Source organism: Vigna angularis, chromosome 11 (assembly GCF_016808095.1).
Source record: "Vigna angularis cultivar LongXiaoDou No.4 chromosome 11, ASM1680809v1, whole genome shotgun sequence".
Classification (NCBI taxonomy): Eukaryota; Viridiplantae; Streptophyta; class Magnoliopsida; order Fabales; family Fabaceae; genus Vigna; species Vigna angularis.
The window spans coordinates 7,043,592-7,063,526 of record NC_068980.1 but is presented as its reverse complement, the minus strand read 5'-3'; the positions used below and the strand labels follow the sequence as shown (position 1 = coordinate 7,063,526).

Genomic DNA, 19,935 nt, shown 5'->3' with positions numbered 1-19,935 from the left:
CCTTCATTCATTCATAAAGCACAAAAAAAAAGAACACATACACACTCACATGAAATGAGTGAAACATTTTCTAGACAACAATAATATCATGCATTTCCAAGCATTTGCATAACACAATTTTTTTTCAAAGAATGAAAAATTCTTACACACCTTTATACCATTGCAACCTTAAACGCTAAGGTTAGGGGAAAAAGAATCCAAAGACCCACTTTTCTACCACATGTGGCGGCTACCAAAACAAAAGAACTGCCTTCCTAGGTTTCAATGGTGACGCAAGCAACAAAATCTCGCCGACATGGGTGGGCATTGGAGTTTAATGAGGATACTAGCAAGGAAGAGATAAGAAGAAGCGTAATGTAGGAAGAGAGAAGAGAGAATATAGGTGAGTTCCAGGTTCTCTTGAAGAGAGAAGATGAAACTGAATGTGGTTCGTCCATGCATACTCAAGACACATGTATATGACTAAGTAAACCCACACATGCTATCCAAAATAATTCACAATTACCAATACAACTGTCAGTGAGTTTAATGAGGATACTAGCAAGGAAGAGATAAGAAGAAGCGTAATGTAGGAAGAGAGAATATAGGTGAGTTCCAGGTTCTCTTGAAGAGAGAAGATGAAACTGAATGTGGTTCGTCCATGCATACTCAAGACACATGTATATGACTAAGTAAACCCACACATGCTATCCAAAATAATTCACAATTACCAATACAACTGTCAGTAGTCATAAAATAGAGTAATATTGTGTTGACATATTATGTAGTAGTAGATAATTAACATGCATTCTAGATTAAGATAAAGTCTTATAATTTTCATTCCTTGTTCACCATAATTTTAAGTGTATCACTAAACATTGCTATTAGTTCGAATATGAGAAAGTTAGATTGGATGGTTTATGTTTCATCCATAACCAAGTGTTAAGTTATGCTATACAATTTTCTTTTTTACATGTATCTTCTCTTGCCTAAAAATTACCTATGTTTCTATGGTTCAAAATAACATTGTCACTATGATGATAAGGTGTGAATATAATAAATAAGTATGAATTGAGATATGTGATAATTGAATTGAAAGATAAATGGTCCATATCTAAGATGATATTTTATCCTATTTTGTATTTTTTGTAGCATTGAATATTGAAACTATTAAGGAAAGAAGAAATATTGATCTCATTAATATTTAAATAATAATAATTTAAGATATTAAGTGTTTTAGGTGTAGGATCGAGATCTCCACATCCTTCACACTTTTCTCCAAGATAGCTTAGGCATTTCTGAACGTTTTTGGTCGAGTCCTTCCTTGCTTGTTTTCTAAATCGTTTGGGTGTACCTGTCAAAGAAACTCATACGCTTAAGTTAGCGATTAAATCGATCAAAGGTCATAGTAAAATTTTAAGTTCGTAATAAATGTACATCACATATCTTCTTACCTTTAACCTCTATTTATAGGTTTCGAGATGGGCCTGAGATCAATGAAACCCTAATAATGACCTAATCATGGCTCATCAGCTACTAAGTGATGCTTATCAGTAATCTTGATTAGAAATAATGTTTAGGAATGATTATTGCCAGAGTCGTTCGTTCAATCTCCTATCTTCCATGATCGTGCGGTAGTACGTTACTTATGTGGATTGCATGACACATGGTGGCAGACATCAACCTATTATGTCGATCGTCCCTTCTTGGAGGCATAATCCAATCGGTTTCATTATATGAATAAGAATCTTGCATTAAGCTTTGGTTAGTAAATACAATAAATTACTTGAACTATTTTAACTTTGTTATCATCTTGTCATTATATTGTTGTGTCCACCACCTTTTTCTTTTTCTCTTCCTCTTCCTCTGGTGTTTTGTTGTTATCGTTTATCCTTCTACTCTTTTTTTTTCTTCATTCTTTGTCTTTTTCTATTCTTTTCTTCTCACCCAACTCTATTTAATTTATAATACATGGTTAGATTTGATAGAAAAATTGATACCGATTGTAGTGACAAAATTACCAATAAATTTTTAAAAATTTAATTATCATTGAATTTATTGATTATTTTAAAAATTTCAATTATTGATAAAAAAATATTAACGACTGATTTATCGATAAATTTTACTTAAAAGAAAGCTAAAACATAAATTTTTACCTCTATTTTACTAAAATAATTTATTAATAAAAATATCTATCTATAATAAATATTTTACATTAATCACATATATTGACAGTAAGTTGACTTGATAATATCTTGTTTAGAATATAAGTTTTAGAGTGGTGAAGTGCCATGTTGGTTTAAATAATGTTTAAGTTTTGGAATTCACCTAAGACCAGAGTGTGTAAAGACAAAGGATTATAAAAATATCTTTAAACTAACGTTTTGAATTGGGGACACATTAGTGAAACATTTGACTTAATTTTCAATATTTGAAAAATCATCAATAAAAAACTATCTAATGATTTAACCCAAACATTAACGTAGACAAGATCAAGTTTCTTAATATGTGGAGGTCGAAGTAGAAAAAGACAACTTGTGATTTTTGTAGATACTACATGAGATGCAACTCTTTGACGAAACTTGTTAAGTCATACTTGACAAGGAGTGCATTGAGTTAATTTGTGCAATCGAGTATGATTATGGCATGGTTAATAGGCTAAGAATCAAATAGAACTTAGTTTGTTGCCTATTTAATAGCCCTACCAAAATATAAAATCCATCAAAATTTTGATTTTAAAATAAAAAAATAGGAAGTAAACTGACTTCCGACAAACATTAATGAGCCATACAGACCTTAATTGTTCACAGTTATTTTCTTCACATGTGAACATCACGTACTCTCACTAATGAGTGATATGGAGCTTCTAGGGACTACCATTCATAAGAAAAAGAAAAAAAAAATCATCTTTCTCATTGATCCACACAATATCCTAAAAATGATTAGATTATATCATTGCCATAGGTGAAGGTCCATTATGAAAAATGCCCTTACACTGACAGATGATAATGTTACGTTTCATTTATTTCTTCATCACAATAAATAAATAAATAAATAAATATATATATATATATATATATTTATTTATTTATTTATGTGTGTCCTTGTTTTCCCTAACTATAAAAATAATAAATCCTGCCATTATCAATGTGGTAGGGATAGAAACTTTAAAAAGTGACCCTTTTATGCGGAACAAGTGAGAGTACATGGATATGGACGTGGACATGGTGTAATAAAATAAAAATAATAATATGAAGGTTTAAATCTAGCTTCTTTTTATAAAATTAATTTAAAGATAAGAATTTTTTATTTATATATTAATTTATATCTCTTATATTTCCAACAAAACAGAATTGGAGATAGGAAAGAATTTTGTTTTTGTCAAACGTTGGTTGGCTTTGCTTTGATTTAGTTTGTTGAATCATACAATAGTATAAAAAGGTGATTTAATTTCATCTAATAGATTTTGGTTTAGAGAAAAACAAGTTCTTTCTCCATTGCAAAACATCTTGTTTTTATCTGTTTTCCTCACAAAACATTCTGTTTTCCTTCCAATCCATTTGTTATTGTTTCGCATTTGTTTTAATCTATTTAATGTTTGTTCATAGTGAAAAGATATATAGTCGCAAATTCTAATTTTATCCCGAAGGTCATGCCTTTTCATTATTCACAACTTCTCTTTCATTGCTCATTATATATTTTATTGTTTGAAGGATATTCTTATTTTTGTATTTAAATAGTTTAAATTTTTTATCTCATATATATCTCGGTTACCTATTTTTTAAAAATATGTTGGGGTTAAGAACGAAGGTTTAAAGCCTTTATTTTTTTACCTTTTCTTACTAGTTGGGTTATAAAATAAAAATAAAACTTTGAAAATCAGGAAAGAACAATAATAATCTTATTCATATTGGTATGCCTAAGTCATAAAGTAAGAAGCATCTAGATGTCTAGACTAGGGCCCATGAATGTGAACATGTTTTTCTGATAAATCTCGATCAGACAAATATTTGTATAAAAATTGCCTGTAACACTTTTTATTTGTTTATATTTTTATTTTCATACTTTGGTACATATGCATATGGTGTCTCTGACTCATACTTGTGAAGAAAGAAAGGAAAAAAAATGATTTAAGTATTGAGATTGTGTGAGGCACAAGAGCAAGAAGTACGTGTAACAAACAGTTAGTAAAAGTTACTGTTGCAATGGCAGCTTTAGGTTGCTTCCAAAGAGAATGAATAAGTAGTTGTAGAAGTAAAAGTGACTGAAGAATCACGTTAGAAGCAAACAACTACGTAAGGTATCTCACCATTTTCCTCTCTTTCATTTCAACTCCTGGACAACTTATTTTCATTTAATTTAATGTCTACGACGTGATTTCAATTGAAAACTTCACGTTTGACATTTCTCTTTCTTATGTTTTTCATTGATTGCATAGAGGTAGATAAGCCAATTACATCGCTTTCAAGTATATAGTTTCAACTTAAAGAAAGTTAGTTTTGCAAATCGCCTTCAGCATATTATGTTCACCAACCTCAAGTTTGAAACAATACTGGACTTTTTTAAAAGTTTAATTTCTACAATCGCGGTAATATGAAAATATTTATGGTTTTATAAAAAATAAATTAGTCTCAACAAACATTTGATTTTGTGGTCCCATTTTCGAAGTACGAATTAATTTGTTATTATCACTTTTGAAATTTGGTATTATTGACCATAGGGTTGGGGGATTTCGGTATGGTGACCTTTCTGATATATTATATTATTTTGTGCTATATAATATCAATAATTATTTTATTTTAATAAATTTATCTTTTATATTTTTTATTGTAGAGTTAATTATATTTATCATATTTAGATAAAATATCGAATTATCTTCTATTTTTCTCTTTAATATTTTTTTAATAATGTTGTTATTTTGTTTTAAAAATTATCAATAATATACAATCTAATAAATGATTTTATAAACATATTATATATATATATATATATATATATATATATATATATATATATATGTATATATATGTATGTATATATATATATATATATATATATATATATATATGTATATATATGTATGTATATATATATATATATATGTATGTGTTTCTTTTTTCTATTTTTCTATGTTCATAGAAATTATCTTCACAAAGTTTATAAAAAGATTCTAAGAAATCACACATTTCTTACCTCTAAAAAAGGTTTAATGATTCACAAGTACACATACTGTTCTTGACTTCATAAAGATTTAAGGAATTGATACATATTTTTAGTCTCCACAAAAATTTATAAATCACACGCATATCTTTAAACACACCTTTTAAATACTAATACTTGAGATGTACTAAATATCTTAGATTTTCACTATGTGAAGGAGATTTTACACTACTAATGAATTATGTATAAGAAAAATTTAAAACACCATCATCCCCAAATCTTTAAAGTAAAGAAATTCAAAATTATTTCTATTCAATTAGGGTCAAACTCACATTTAAAATCCTAACAAAAATATATTATATTGGTCAATAAATTATAATTTGATGTGGTAGGAACAATTCATCACAACTACACGAACTCTGATACAAAACTTCTCACCATGTAATATTTTAATTAATCTACTTGAATTAGACTACTAGTAAAATCAAGATATATTCTATTAACCATAGTAGATATATGCTCGCTATTAACACCACCTTTACAGTCTCAACTAACCAATGGATTGATAATCATATTAACCACGCATAATATATTCACAATTCAAGTTAATTCATTTTTTATATATATTGTCTCATAATGTAATAAATCAAACACGCTTACAGCATATCAAAGTATCATAGTCGTGGGAAGTTAAGAAGGATGAAAATGATTTTTATTTTTACATTTCAAAAGGGAATTTTATTTACGGTACGTAGCTCAATAACTATCACATGTATATTTCTCCAACAAGTTAATTTCACTCAACTATACTTTATTATTATGCTAATTTTTTATTTTTTTTACAAAGAAGAATGGTTATGTTGCAAGGACATGTGACTAGGTGATAATACAAAAAAAAAAATACAAACATACTAAAAAATACATAAGTATATCTTCAATTCAATATAAACACTCTTCTTAGTGATAACACATCTTGTTCATATCAAAAGATATATCTGTCAGTAATTACTAAATAATTTATCCATTGATAAATGTAAACTGTATTTTTATCGATAAATATTTATTTATTGGTAATTCATTAGAAAAATATTATTATCGATGAATTTTTTAATTATCAAGAGATATTAGTCATCAATAAATTTTTTTGTAACATATTATGGATATTCACACAACCTCGTTGAATAATATGAGAAAGAAAATAATATAAAATTGTCTTTAAAATTGTACAATTTGTAATTTTTGTTAGGAAAGTTGTATAAAGATTTATAATATTTGTAATTATATTTATACTAGAAGAGATTTAGATATTAAATGTGTATGATTGTTAATGGTAATGAACACATGCCATATTCACTCTCATATATGATGTGTAACTACTAAGATATTTTCCATAGAATCATTTAGGCTTGTTATTGTAATTATTATCGACATGACGAGGGTGAGTGCCCACAAAAGTAATAGAATTTTGTTGACGAGTTGGTTGCGAGGCATGACAAGCTGGAATGTTATGTGTAGCATATGAAGGAGCAGCTGAAATTATAAGGTATAGTTAACTTTTATAATATTCCTATCTAATTGTTCCCCACACCCTACCCTTATAATACATAACATGTGAAACTATTTCTATCCACAAAACTATATCACATGCACTTCCTCACTACCCTACTCTCTTTTCTTAACGTGCTTTCACCACATGCATCACTGCACATAAACTTCCAATTGGCCCCTTCACGTAATCATTACTTTCTTAAATCTAACAACATGCACGTAACATAATTAATTCCCTCTTATTTTATCATATCTTTATGCTCATCATCATAAACATTTCAATCTACGATCCCATTTCACTCACCATATTAACTCCATCTTCAAAGATTATTTTTTTAATTATCATGTTCAGAGACCTTTTCTTATTTATATAAATCTTCAAATTAGATGTTTTGTTCGTTCTGTGCATAGTTTTTTTAGGGTTTGACCTGAATATTTATTTTGATAAATCATGGACTTTTTATTCTAATTGCATGTGATCATGTACTAATGAACATGTTTAGATGATGGCTGGAGCTTAATTAATTAGTTTCGAGATCCGTTTAAGCAACATGTAGGTGATTGGTCAAGAGGAGTACAATGTCGAAGCATGGCAGATTTTTTTTTCTTTCACTTTTCAGCTTTTTGTTATAAATTTCATATTTTGGATCTCATCAAAATTAGGTGGTGCTGCAATTGATTCTCATCTCTCATTTAGTTGGGTTACTTTGTTATCAATTTTTTCTTTAAGAATTAAATAATCTGTATCAAAACCTTATTTTCCTTATAGTATCTCAATATGTAATTTTTTTAATTCAATAATATAACAAGTAAGTAAAAAGACCCGTTTGCAAACTTCGTGAATAAAGTAAGGATTAACATTAATTGAATCCAGGAATATGAAAATTATAACGGTTAAATTTTGGTTAAATATAAAAATTCACATCAACGTTTATTTTTTCACTTGGTAATTAATATTTCTTCACTTGAAAGTAATATAAAAATTTACTTTTTTTCAATTTTCTCGGAAATAAGGATATGTTTTTTATTATTAGATATTTATTCTTTGATATGCCTTACGAAAATAATGTCACTATTAATAAAAAAAGCCAAAGTAGATTGAAAAAAATATTGTTCGACTTACAAGCATGTAATTTAACAATCCTTTTGAAAAGTTTATTTTTTTTAAATAATTAAAATTTAAAATTAACTTCCTTAATTGAGACCAAAATACTATTGTTTTTATTATGGTCCTGTATCGTGTACCTCGATAACAAATAGTACTTAAGAATCTTAATTGAGTAATATTGAAGCATCGTATATTGAACTCTTAAGCATGTTTATAATGAAAAAAAAAAATACAATCATATGACGTACTCAGAATAAAAATTTAAGAAGCATTTGATTCCACACACTAAAAAATATAAAATGATGAACACAAACGTTTAACGTAGTAGGCTCTTCAGATATTCTATTCGAACCAATGAAGATGGATCCGAGAAGTAGATGGAAATGATTATTAATCTAATTAATCTAATCCAAGTACATTCGTAAACTCCAACATTAACATTATTCAGAAACAAAATACTTTATGTTTTTCAAGGCGAATAATTATCCCAATACTTTAGGAGTCATCTAAGAGTGAACCTTTTAGCTTAGACGCAATGACGAAAATGACCTCGACCCACGGAACGAAGATGTTCCCGTGTGTCAAAGGATGTCTCTTTTTATTGGCTGAGGAAACGTCAGATTCCGTGAGATCTCACCTAATTATGACACGTGTAGGTCATCCTCGTGATGTTAGCCACTTGATTGCCTTTTACAGTACCCACGTGAGTCGGAAACGCAATATGTCACGTGACTAATGTCGAGGTTTGGGTCCCATCCAACTGGAGTGCGCCAGGTTGCGTGCTACTAGATCTGGCTCACGTGTCCGTTGTCGGTATTCAATAAAACAAAATGAACATATGAAGTTAACGAAACTTATAGTTTTTTTTTAAGATTGTATTTAATTTTTTAAATTAATAACTTCATAATTCTAAAATATATTACTATGATTATCATCATTATCATCTTTTAAGTTCTTAACTAAACATCAAAATAAGAAAATGACATAATATTTTAAAAAAATTATGAAGTTATTAATTTAAAAAATTAAATACAATCTTAGAAAAACTATATATAAGTTAACTTTATAATTCTAAAATATATAATTATTATTATCATCATCTTTTAAGTTCTTAACTAAACATCAAAATAAGAAAATGACATAATATTTAAAAAGGTAATAATAGAAGCTGTAATTCAAGGACTTTTTCTTTTCGTTTAGTGAATGAAATCTTATAAGTTTATAATTTATATAAAACACAGTAATATTTTATTGAGAAATTTTAAAATAAATTAATTATGACATTTATAAATAATATTTATAAGTTCCTTTTTTACTTCATTATACAAAAATTTCGTTCATCAATTTTTTCTTTCTTTCCATTCTCTTTAATCTTAAATAAGATTTTGATTATAGATTTTTTTTTTTAACAGATTTAGATCCTAAAGAGCTAGTGAAGTATTATTTTGGATTGAACTTGATGTTAGTTAATAGATTATTATCCCTACTGATTTTTTAAGTTTTTCTTCTTCTTCTCCTTTTCTAGAATGAATGTGTGTTTAAGAAGAAATGTTGTTTACATAAAATTAAGTTTTCGAAAATTTATTTGAATTGCTTAAGTGATTATTGAGAATTCATCAGATAAAACAAACTTTAATCCAGGTAAAGCGGAGTTAAAAGATTTTTTCTTACCATGCAATGATTGTTTTAGATGTATAGGAAATATGAAAATTGAACTTACACAAATTTTGTGATTTCTTATAGTATGCTAATGTTGTATGTATTAGCGTAAGTGAAACACACGTTTATATTGTGAATCTTAGTTTTGAATTGATTAAAGATAAAAAAGTTAAATATTTTATAAACATGTTATTTTAAGATTATTAATTGAAAATGATATCAATTTATTTATAGATTAAACTCGTATTCTGTTGATGTTGTATATTTCCAATAATTCCTCAATATTTATTAATAATATCATAGTTACAATTATAAATTTCATTTTCAATTAAAATAATTATTCAAACAGTATGATTATATATGAATTAATTGCATTTGTATATATGACGATTATATGAGTATTATTATTATTATTATTAATATGTATATTTTATGTTTAATTTAGTTAGTTCACCTGTATAAGGTCGTAGTGAAACCAAGTTTTTAGATTATATTTTATTTATAATTGTATTTATTTTTGGTGTATTTTAATTTCGAAGATTTCTAGATCAATAGATGTGTGTATAATATACTTACATATACATGTTGTACTAATTAATATATATATTACATTTATCCTACCATGATAATTTTCTTAGTTCACCAAACATAACATGTTTATGTTAGAATAATAATTAGTTTTATCAAAAATTGATGTTTTTCATATATTTATTTTTTTTATTTTTATTTTAATTATTTAACAACAGTAAATCTTGATTAGAGTTTCTTACTTTTATAATATTTTTTATAAAATAAAGAGTATAAATTTATTTGCTTTATAAAAAAATATCACTAAAAAACTTACTCTCTTACACATTTCCGGATCTATCAAATGTATTGATCATGAGTCAAAAATCTTAAAAAGATATAAAAGAAAACTTAAAAAATAAAATTTAAAGGAATAGATAATATTTTAAAATAACAAGTGCTTATAAAATTCTATTTACATTATTAAATTATTTTAATATTAAAATATATTATTTTAAAACATTTATATTTTATTTTCTAAGTTATTATATTAAATTTTAATTAGAGTTTCTTACTTTTTATAATATTCTTCATAATACATATTAAGTATTAATTAAAGGTAGCACATAAAAACAAGGAGTTAGTACATTTGATCACTTATAATTTTTTTTTTGCTTAAAACGAAATTTCTTTCTCACAACAACGAAGAAAAGTATGGGAAACGAAAAATGAAATTCTTACCTTGGTTTGCTAAGTTAGAAACAGAAACAGAGGACGTACTTTTTCTCATGATCTGACACATTAAGCTCACCACCGAAAAGCAAAAGAATATACGTATACAATAGGTTAGTTAATGTACTATATACCTATATAGGTCACTATGATTGGTCTAATGTACTAACGCTGCAATTAGTTTATTATCTGTAAGCAAGCTTAAATAAACTAATGTATCACATTAGTAAACACCCTATATAAGATATTTTGATGTTTACAATGTATAAAAAAAGATTCCTTTATGTTTCTGAGCAATTAATGAGGTTCAGAAGAGACACTGTAGGGTTAAGCCAACTCTGTTCCCATGCATGCACATGTTTGTCTTGTCTATGTGATTCCATTGCTGTGAATATGAAATTAGCAATGATATTATTTTACTCAATATTATTATTACTATTCTCATATTTTTAATTACTGGGGAAAAAAAAGTTACACTCACCTCAAAATAAGTCATGCAACACTGGAACCTTTATTACTGGGTCACTGTCCATAATCTCTTTGCTCTTTATTCTTTAAGCACATAAACTTTTTATCCTGAAAAATCAAAAAAGAAAAAATATTAGGGACAATATGCACATGTCTTTGTCAAGGATACCAAACCATGTTATGTTTATTACTCAAAGCAAAAAGTGGAAAAATAAAAATAAAGAACATGACCTTTTTAAGTGTTTGACATAGTTTGTTGTCTCAATATATTCCTACATTTGAATAATTCACAATGCTTAATTAATAACATAGGTGCATAATTAGAAACCTCACTTGCTTCTTTTTCTTTTTGAAAAATAAATGTTCTTCATTTAAATAACCCTACTCAAGTATATTTGATTATTAATTATTATAGATGGAATTTTTTATTTAAATATCAACACTTGCACATATAATTAGCTTCTTTGATGTCAAATATTACTAAACTTAAAATTATGTTTGATGAAGTTGCAGTAAGAATTATAGAGGATGAAATCGTCCTTTGAAGAATTGCATGGAAGAATATTAACGCGTGTCATGGGATGGTTTCCAAGGCACATATTCTGCAGAAAAAGTGGTCAGGATGACAGTGGAGAATCATGTGTGTTGAATTTATATATTTCCGATAAATTTTTCTGTATTTGTAAATAGTTCTGCTAACTACTAAAAATTAAAAAAGAAATATATTGAAAATTATTTATAAAACACAATTAAAATTATGAATAAGTGGATTTTTAGTCATTTTAATGAAAAAAATTTCATTTAATTTCGTAATCTGTGTCCTTAACAAAAGTAATTACTTTTTGAACTGATATAAAAATTAAGACAGCTTGATTAAAACCCTTGAGCTATAGTTTTCATTGCATGAAAATTTTCTTCTACTTATTGGTTTTCATTGACATTAACAAAAGAAATTTACATTTCTTTAATATTAAGGGAATAAGCACAACTTTTTACTGTACAAGTATAAATTCTTATCACATACAAAATTAGCATAAAAAGTTTCCTATATTTTTTAAAATACTTCATTTATTTAAGTTTCCAATGATTTAAATTTCATATATAACTTTAATTGATAAATGAAAATATTGACATTTCATAATTATTTTTGAAATGAAAAGATATACACTGAAATAAAAATTCATTTTCGTATGTATTTTTGGTGAACTTTCTTGCTCACGTGTTAGGAGATAACACAACAAAACATCACGTCGCACGAGCTGAATCTGATATTATAATCTAATCTAATTTCCTTACATTTTCTATGTTAAAAATAATTTAAATCATCAATTAATTAAAAAATTATTATTTCCAAAGATGAATGATCCATGTGAATATATTCCTAAAACAAATTAGAAGTTACTGTTTATAAAACTTTAAGCATAACACCATAACAAACTGAAATTAAAAAATAGTGATTAAATTAAATAAAAATAAATTTTGACATGTTGATGAGTTGAGTGAATGATATGTTGTTGTTGAAAAATGGGTGAGGAGGATATGGACATAGAGATTGAGAAAGAAGGGAGTGATCATGTGATGGGAAAAACACAGTTACTGAACTGTCATTAAATTAAGGATGGCCCCGACAGGGACGGTTTGGTAATATGCTATTATAAAACTGGGCGGTTAGGAAGTCAGTCTTCTCACTTCCCTTCTCCTTCAACTTCCTTTACCAGCAAACACAAACACACACACCAAAGAGAGAGAGAACATAACTACACAAAGCAAAGCATAGCGTGGTATAGGATAAAGAAAGCAACAAAGTAGAATCACGAAACCAAAACAGAGCATCTCTCTGTTCTTATTCTCTCTCTCTCTTCGCCTCTTGTTCTTTTCTCCCAAGGTGCCCACTTCCAAATTTTCTTCCTTTCCTGCACCTTTAGCTGCCTCTTGCAATTTGGTTCGTGATTTTTAACATGGATTTTTCTTGCTGATTGCAAAGTTGGAAGATTTTTTTTTGAAGAGTATATAAAACAATGACTTGGAAAAGCAGGGGAGACTTGCTTCCCAAAAGTGTTATGTCTAAGAAATGGGTTATTTTTCTCTGTATTGGAAGCTTCTGTGCTGGGATGGTTTTCACCAACAGGTATATCAATTCTCTGTTTTTCTCTGTCTCCTTATTTTGATTGATAGTTTCTTCAGGGCTTTCTAGATTCTGTTTAGTCCTATTCATCATATATTTCATGCTCTCAGATCTTTATAATAAACGTCAAGATTCAGCTGGTTTTTAATTGCTTGTTTAATTCATCGAATTTTTGTTTACATGTTTCCAGTTTTTATGAACTCAGTTTTTAAGTCAACTCATACTCTTCTCACCATAGTTCAATATATAAAAACTCAAAGAAGAAGTGGAATGGATCTGTATTGGATAAGCTGAATTAAAGATCCTATCCTTTTCAGTGTTCTGTTGAAATTTCCATATCTTCTTTAATATCACTGACTACAAAATTCTAATGACATGTCACATAACACTCTGCTCGGCTCAACATCTTTCAATTTTTGCTAACAATCAAGTCCAAGTTCAGTTTTCACCGTTGATGTTCGCAATCCTAACAGCAAGTTTACCTGAATAGTTCCTTTCTGTGGATGAAAAAGAAGTCACTGGTTTATCTTAGTTACAGCACACATCACTGCTTGTCATATCATTCTCACTAATCAATGTGGAAGAAGACCTCTGACATGTAATAATTGATTGACACTCTTAGTCTTTCCTATGGTAGTTGCAACTGAAGGACTTATTTTTATATTTACAAGTTGGTGAAACGTTGAATGATGGACCTTTTGTTTTGGGATCTGCCTTCTTGTTAAATAGCGATGGTCCAACATATTTGGGGGTGCTTCGGTTTTTTAAATTTATTTTTGTACTTGCACATCATAATACTCATTTCTAGTTCAACGTTCGTAGTTTCTTTAACAACTTAACAAATTTATTTGTTCTCAGGTTCTGATTTGACTATAACGTATCATGTTTATGTACCTACTGCGGTACTTTGTTACACAGTTATTGTGGTGATTTGCTTATACGAAATTTAATGTGTAGCAGGATGTGGACTATGCCTGAACCTAAAGGACTAGGACGAACAACAGCCATGGAAGCTGAAAAATTGAATGTAGTTTCAGAGGGTTGTAATACAAGAATCGTAAGCATTTGTTACATTTTTCCCCTGCTTGATCAGTTTTGATAGTTGCTTGGTAGTTCTCAATGACAGTATAGCTTGAATTTCGGGTATGATGTAAAATCATGTGAAATTCCTATGTTTGTGTGCTTGTCTCCCTCAGTTGCAAGAGAAGGAAGTGAAGCGTGAAAGTAAAGGCATCTATAGAGAGGTTTCCAAGACACAAAATGCCATACAGTGAGTTATACTTATCTTACCATTGGTAGTAGTTTATTTTATTTAATTGTTGTTTTTATGCTAAAGATGTGTAACTGCATGGAATGTAGAACCCTTGATAAGACTATTTCAAACTTGGAGATGGAATTAGCAGCTGCAAAGGCAGCTCAGGAGTCTATACGAAGTGGTGCTCCAGTACCAGCAAATATGAAGATGAGTGAATCGTCTGGTAGAAGAAGGTACCTAATGGTCGTAGGAATAAACACTGCTTTCAGCAGCAGAAAAAGAAGAGACTCAGTTCGTGAGACATGGATGCCACAAGGTTCATAATTGCATGATTTTTCATCCTTTCTTCCCAGTTATTTCTTGTTGGTACTTTTTTTTCTACTTTTTTGCCCTTAGTTTCTTATAATGTGTTCTTGTGATAAAATGGTAAATAGGTGAGAAAAGAAAGAAGCTAGAGGAAGAGAAGGGCATTATCATCCGATTTGTAATTGGTCATAGGTGCATATCTCAGCTCTCTTGCTTTTAGTTTAATCTGAGGTGCACTAGTATCATAAATTAATTGATACAAATACGGTGTGGTTCATCTTGTTGTCATATTTATATTGAAGTAATTGTAACTTGAACCTTTTTATTTTTCCTTTCTGTCACCAGTGCCACATCAGGGGGTATCCTAGACAGAGCAATTGAAGCAGAAGATAAGAAGCATGGAGATTTTCTGAGACTGGTAATGGTCCTATTTGTCTCTTTTCACTCATATCGTCTCAACTTGAATAAACACTTGACAAAGCAGCATGATCTGATTTATTCCAAGGAAAGATTAAAAGATACGCAACAGTTTTGAAATCTGAGTGCTTCGATTCTGCAGGATCACGTTGAGGGATACCTTGAATTGTCAGCAAAGACAAGGACCTACTTTGCCACTGCTGTTAACTTATGGGATGCTGACTTCTATATCAAAGTTGATGACGATGTTCACGTAAATATAGGTATGTAAGCTTTCTCAATCTCTCATAAACTAACCTCGCATGAGGAGTTTGTGATTAAAATTGTTGGATTCTTGTTCCATACTCTGCATATCACAACAATATTCATTCTTTTTTCAGCGACACTAGGACAAACTCTAGTGAGACACCGATCAAAACCACGGGTGTACATTGGATGCATGAAATCTGGGCCTGTTCTTTCTCAAAAGTGAGGATCTTTTTCTGTTATCCTTGTACATTTTGATGAAAGAGTTGCAAAGATGTACTACTTTCATTTCTATGTTCTTACTTGCCAACTTTCTTGCAGAGGGGTAAGGTACCACGAGCCAGAATACTGGAAATTTGGTGAGGCTGGAAACAAGTATTTCCGTCATGCCACGGGACAGTTGTATGCCATTTCAAAAGATCTGGCTGCATACATTTCAAACAACAAGTGAGTGGTACATCTAACCTGTATCGGGAAAAAGCAATTCAAAGAAAACTTATGGACTAAAACGGTGATGTGATGATGCAAAGATTTTGGCTTAAAAATGTGTATGTCTTTGTCTCAGGCAAGTTCTCCACAAGTATGCCAATGAGGATGTCTCACTAGGCTCTTGGTTTATTGGACTTGATGTGGACCACATAGATGATCGAAGACTCTGCTGTGGTACACCACCAGGTGAAGATTTTTTCTCCAAAATTATACATTTGGAGAGTTTATTGATTGATTAATAACGTTGTACATTTCGATGTGGCAGATTGTGAATGGAAAGCACAGGCAGGAAATGTTTGTGTTGCTTCATTTGATTGGACTTGCAGTGGAATTTGCAGGTCTGCTGAAAGGATCAAAGAGGTTCACAAGAGATGTGGGGAAGGTGAAAAAGCTTTGTGGAGTGCCTCTTTCTAGTGGCATGGCAGCTAGAATGAATGTTGTTTTTGTTTTTGCATAGTTTTGGGAAAGTATAGAGAATTTTCATTTTACTATAGATGAGGAGAGAGAAAGAAAGAGAGAAGGAGAAAAAACCAAAAGGAAAGGACTTGAAGGGGATTGAGCATTGGATAGTCCACCCCACCAATTCTTTGATGCTTGATGGGGCACTCTATGTGTTAATAGTTCCATACCTATCAAGCTCCTAATAAATGTAGATATAGATTTGGTTGGATATTACTGTTTTCTTCCTTTCGTTTCTTTTACTTCCTCACATGCAATACCATAAGAGCAGATTCACAATCCTAGAACACTGACCACTTTTTTTCTGTCTTCTTAATTATATGCAACAAACACCAAACATACAATACATTAAATGGTTCCCAATAATAAGGGGAAAAACCAAAACCTTTTGAAGTTGCAACTTGGCCATTTCCAATTCAAACCTTTTAATTCCCATGAATGGAAATACCTAAACACATTGGATCTTACATCTACTTCATCCTGCCACCTTTTTCTGCGGTTTTCTAGGACATTAAGTCACTTAACACTGTTTCCTATGAGGTTCGTAGGGTGTTGAAAATTGCAAGTTTGAAACAAATAAAATAAAGGAAAATGATTATTTTACATGTCTAAATTTTTACGTTGATTTGACTTTATCTATTTTTTACTTTTTTTTTTAAATACAAAATTTTATATTTTTAAAATTATTTTATCTTTGTACAAGCGTGTTATATGATATTATTTTCTAAAATAAAACATACGGTGAAGTTAGATACTAGCACTGTGAAAATTACAAAAAATTATAAATGTAAAAATGTGATATATTTCTCTAAAATAAAACATAGGGTGGAGTTAGGTACTACCACAGTGGGGATGTGACGTTGAAAAGTCTTTCTTTTTATGGGGTCAACGATTTACAAAAGTCCAAAAGTGAGAAAATTACAAGTTTAGGGATTTAGCTCTCTACTCTCACCACATGGTGGGCCCAACTACCCTATCCAACAGACATGTACAATTGGTAATGAAGTACTGTTAATGAATTGATTAAATTAAAAGCCTAGGCGTAAAGAAAGGGGTGCAGAAAATGTATTAGAAGACTTGGAGTTGCAACTATCACTTTCGTTCTGGAAATCACCTTCTCGTAGTACCAAGTGTGATAACAAGTAAAAAGATAATGATACTTTAATAATATTCTTTTAATAATATTTTGATATTATTTATGTGTTATTACGTGATTAATTTAAAATTATTTCATAATTAATAATAATAATCATAAATATTAATATAGAGCCAGACGTTAAAATGTTAAAATGTTAAAATATAATGATCCTAGATAAAATGATGCCGTTTTCATTGATGTTATTAAGGTACAACTTCACTGCAGCTGGTACACGACTCCTGTTCGGAACCTAATATTTAAGTACTAAACAAATGTTCTCAAAGGATTTCTTAACAACTTGAGCATGTGTCCCACAAACTCAAAACCATGTTTTGTAAAAGAGATTAAACGACAAAAAGGGGGGAAAACCATGATCATGACTTATACTGAACGGCGATAATAATAGAAAAAAAAAAGATTTGTAAGTGAAATTTATTCTTTTTCTTTTTTATAATAAGGGATTCGATACTAAGTAAATAGTGTGAACTAACAAAGACGAACTGCTTTAATTAGGCTAAAAATCTTTTCACCAAACAAATGACTATCCAATTTAATAACTGTTTTCAAAGATCGAGTTTCAGCAGAGTGTTTGTAAACTTTACATTATCAAGTTTTTGTAAAGTTAATTTAACTATGAGTGAGTTTAAAGTATTAATAATTTCTTTTTAAATTTTATCTTAAAAGTGTTTTTCAATAACACCTGATTTAAAATTGCCTAGTCAATAGAACATTATATATTTTTTGTTTGTGGTTACGTGCAGTTATAAATAATAAATATAACTTTAAAAATTGAAAAATTAATTTTCAAGAAGAGCTGGTAATTTTACATGATATCTTTTAAAGAACCTAATTAACCTCTTGATTTATCTTTTTGTTACTTTTTAACTTGTTGAGCGTTATTTGGTTCCGACAAAGAAAAAAACACTGTAATTTTACACGTCCTTTTTATCATATATATATATATATATATATATATATTTATTTATTTATTTAATGGGTGTAGAAATATGTATTCTTTTAAAAGGCTAAAAGTTCCATTTATAAGATTTGAGGGAGAATGTGCTTTTGGAAGTATAGATGTTCTTTTGTTAATAATATTTAGATTTAATTAAATTTTAACTCTGTATATTTTTAATTGAGGTTGTATTAATTTCTTTATTTATTAAATGTTAAAAAAATGTTTTTTTAACTAAAATTTTGTATATTTTTTTGTTTAATTTGGGTGACAACTATTATTTTGTCTAGTTAATCTTTTTGTATGTATTTAAAAATATGAAGTGGTGTAACTAATATACATTATATTAAAATAATAAAAATTATTTGTTGTTTTGCTGTAATTATAATATTATTTTAATTATTGTAAAATGTTTTATTTTTTAACACGAGAAAATAAATAATAAAATGATAGAACAATATAATAATTACATCACACAATAAAAAAATTAAATAATTAAAATTCTATTAAAATTATAACATTTTTTAATACTCTATACAAAATTAATATTTATAAAAAAATAAAAATTAATTAAATCTAATATTTAAATATATTTTTATTTATGTACAAGAGGAGTTTTTATTTTTTTTATTTTATGTTTTTTTTTCTTGATTTACATCTTTAATTATTTTAGGATTAAATATATTTTAAGTTTTTAATCTTATATATGAAATTAGAATTTTTCTATGTCTCAAACTTAAATATAGTTTGATTCTTAAACTCTAAATATAAATTGATATAATTCTTTTAAATCAACAATGTTAGTTTTTTCTACTATGTTAAATGAAATAAATTAACATTTGAATTGAAACATATTAAATAGGATAAATAATTTAAACTTAACATAAAATGCAATTTAACACATAAAAACAGTTTTACATAGTTGGATGAGAAAGATTATAAGTATTCAGTTTTAAAATTTAAAAAACAAATTGTATCAAAATTTAATACGGAAGCTAGCTCCAAATTTGTGTTCATGCTTGTAAGAGTAAAAATATATTTAATTCATTATTATGTAATCAACAAAAATATTCCTATATAAACAAATTTTAATTTATAGATAAATTTTATTAATAACTGATAATTTAAATTCTAAAATTAATTATAATTTAGTTTTATCAACGAATTTAATTTTTAGAAAAAATTTATACAGTAATTACAAAAATTCTTATAATATTAAAAGTTAAATTCTTATAATATTAAAGGTTAAATATGTTTTTACTTTCTAAACTAATAAACAAATTTATTTGTAGTCTCACTTTTTAAATAAGTTACATTTTGGTATTTCTCTTTAAATAGTAGAGTTGACATACGGTAGAATATCATGTTATTTTTTTTTTCGGAC

The 19,935-nt window shown here is 28.2% G+C and overlaps 1 protein-coding gene across 3 annotated transcripts; it reads left to right on the top strand.

Moving 5' to 3' along the window:
* The first annotated feature begins 12,837 nt into the window (after nt 1-12,837).
* LOC108333009 (probable beta-1,3-galactosyltransferase 2) lies at nt 12,838-16,669 on the top strand. Of its 3 annotated transcripts, XM_052870981.1 has the most exons (12): nt 12,838-13,046; nt 13,146-13,289; nt 14,244-14,343; nt 14,483-14,556; nt 14,646-14,857; nt 14,976-15,039; nt 15,193-15,265; nt 15,407-15,527; nt 15,645-15,732; nt 15,832-15,957; nt 16,076-16,185; nt 16,265-16,669. In XM_052870981.1, the coding sequence occupies exons 2-12, from the start codon at nt 13,180-13,182 to the stop codon at nt 16,411-16,413; spliced, it is 1,227 nt and encodes a 408-aa protein (XP_052726941.1). In that variant the 5' UTR covers nt 12,838-13,046; nt 13,146-13,179; the 3' UTR covers nt 16,414-16,669. The 3 variants fall into 3 exon arrangements, with proteins under 3 accessions (XP_052726941.1, XP_017423809.1, XP_052726942.1); XM_017568320.2 differs by having other exon boundaries at nt 12,839-13,289; nt 14,247-14,343; XM_052870982.1 differs by lacking the exons at nt 12,838-13,046; nt 13,146-13,289 and adding an exon at nt 13,847-13,884.
* The last annotated feature ends 3,266 nt before the right edge of the window (nt 16,670-19,935 follow it).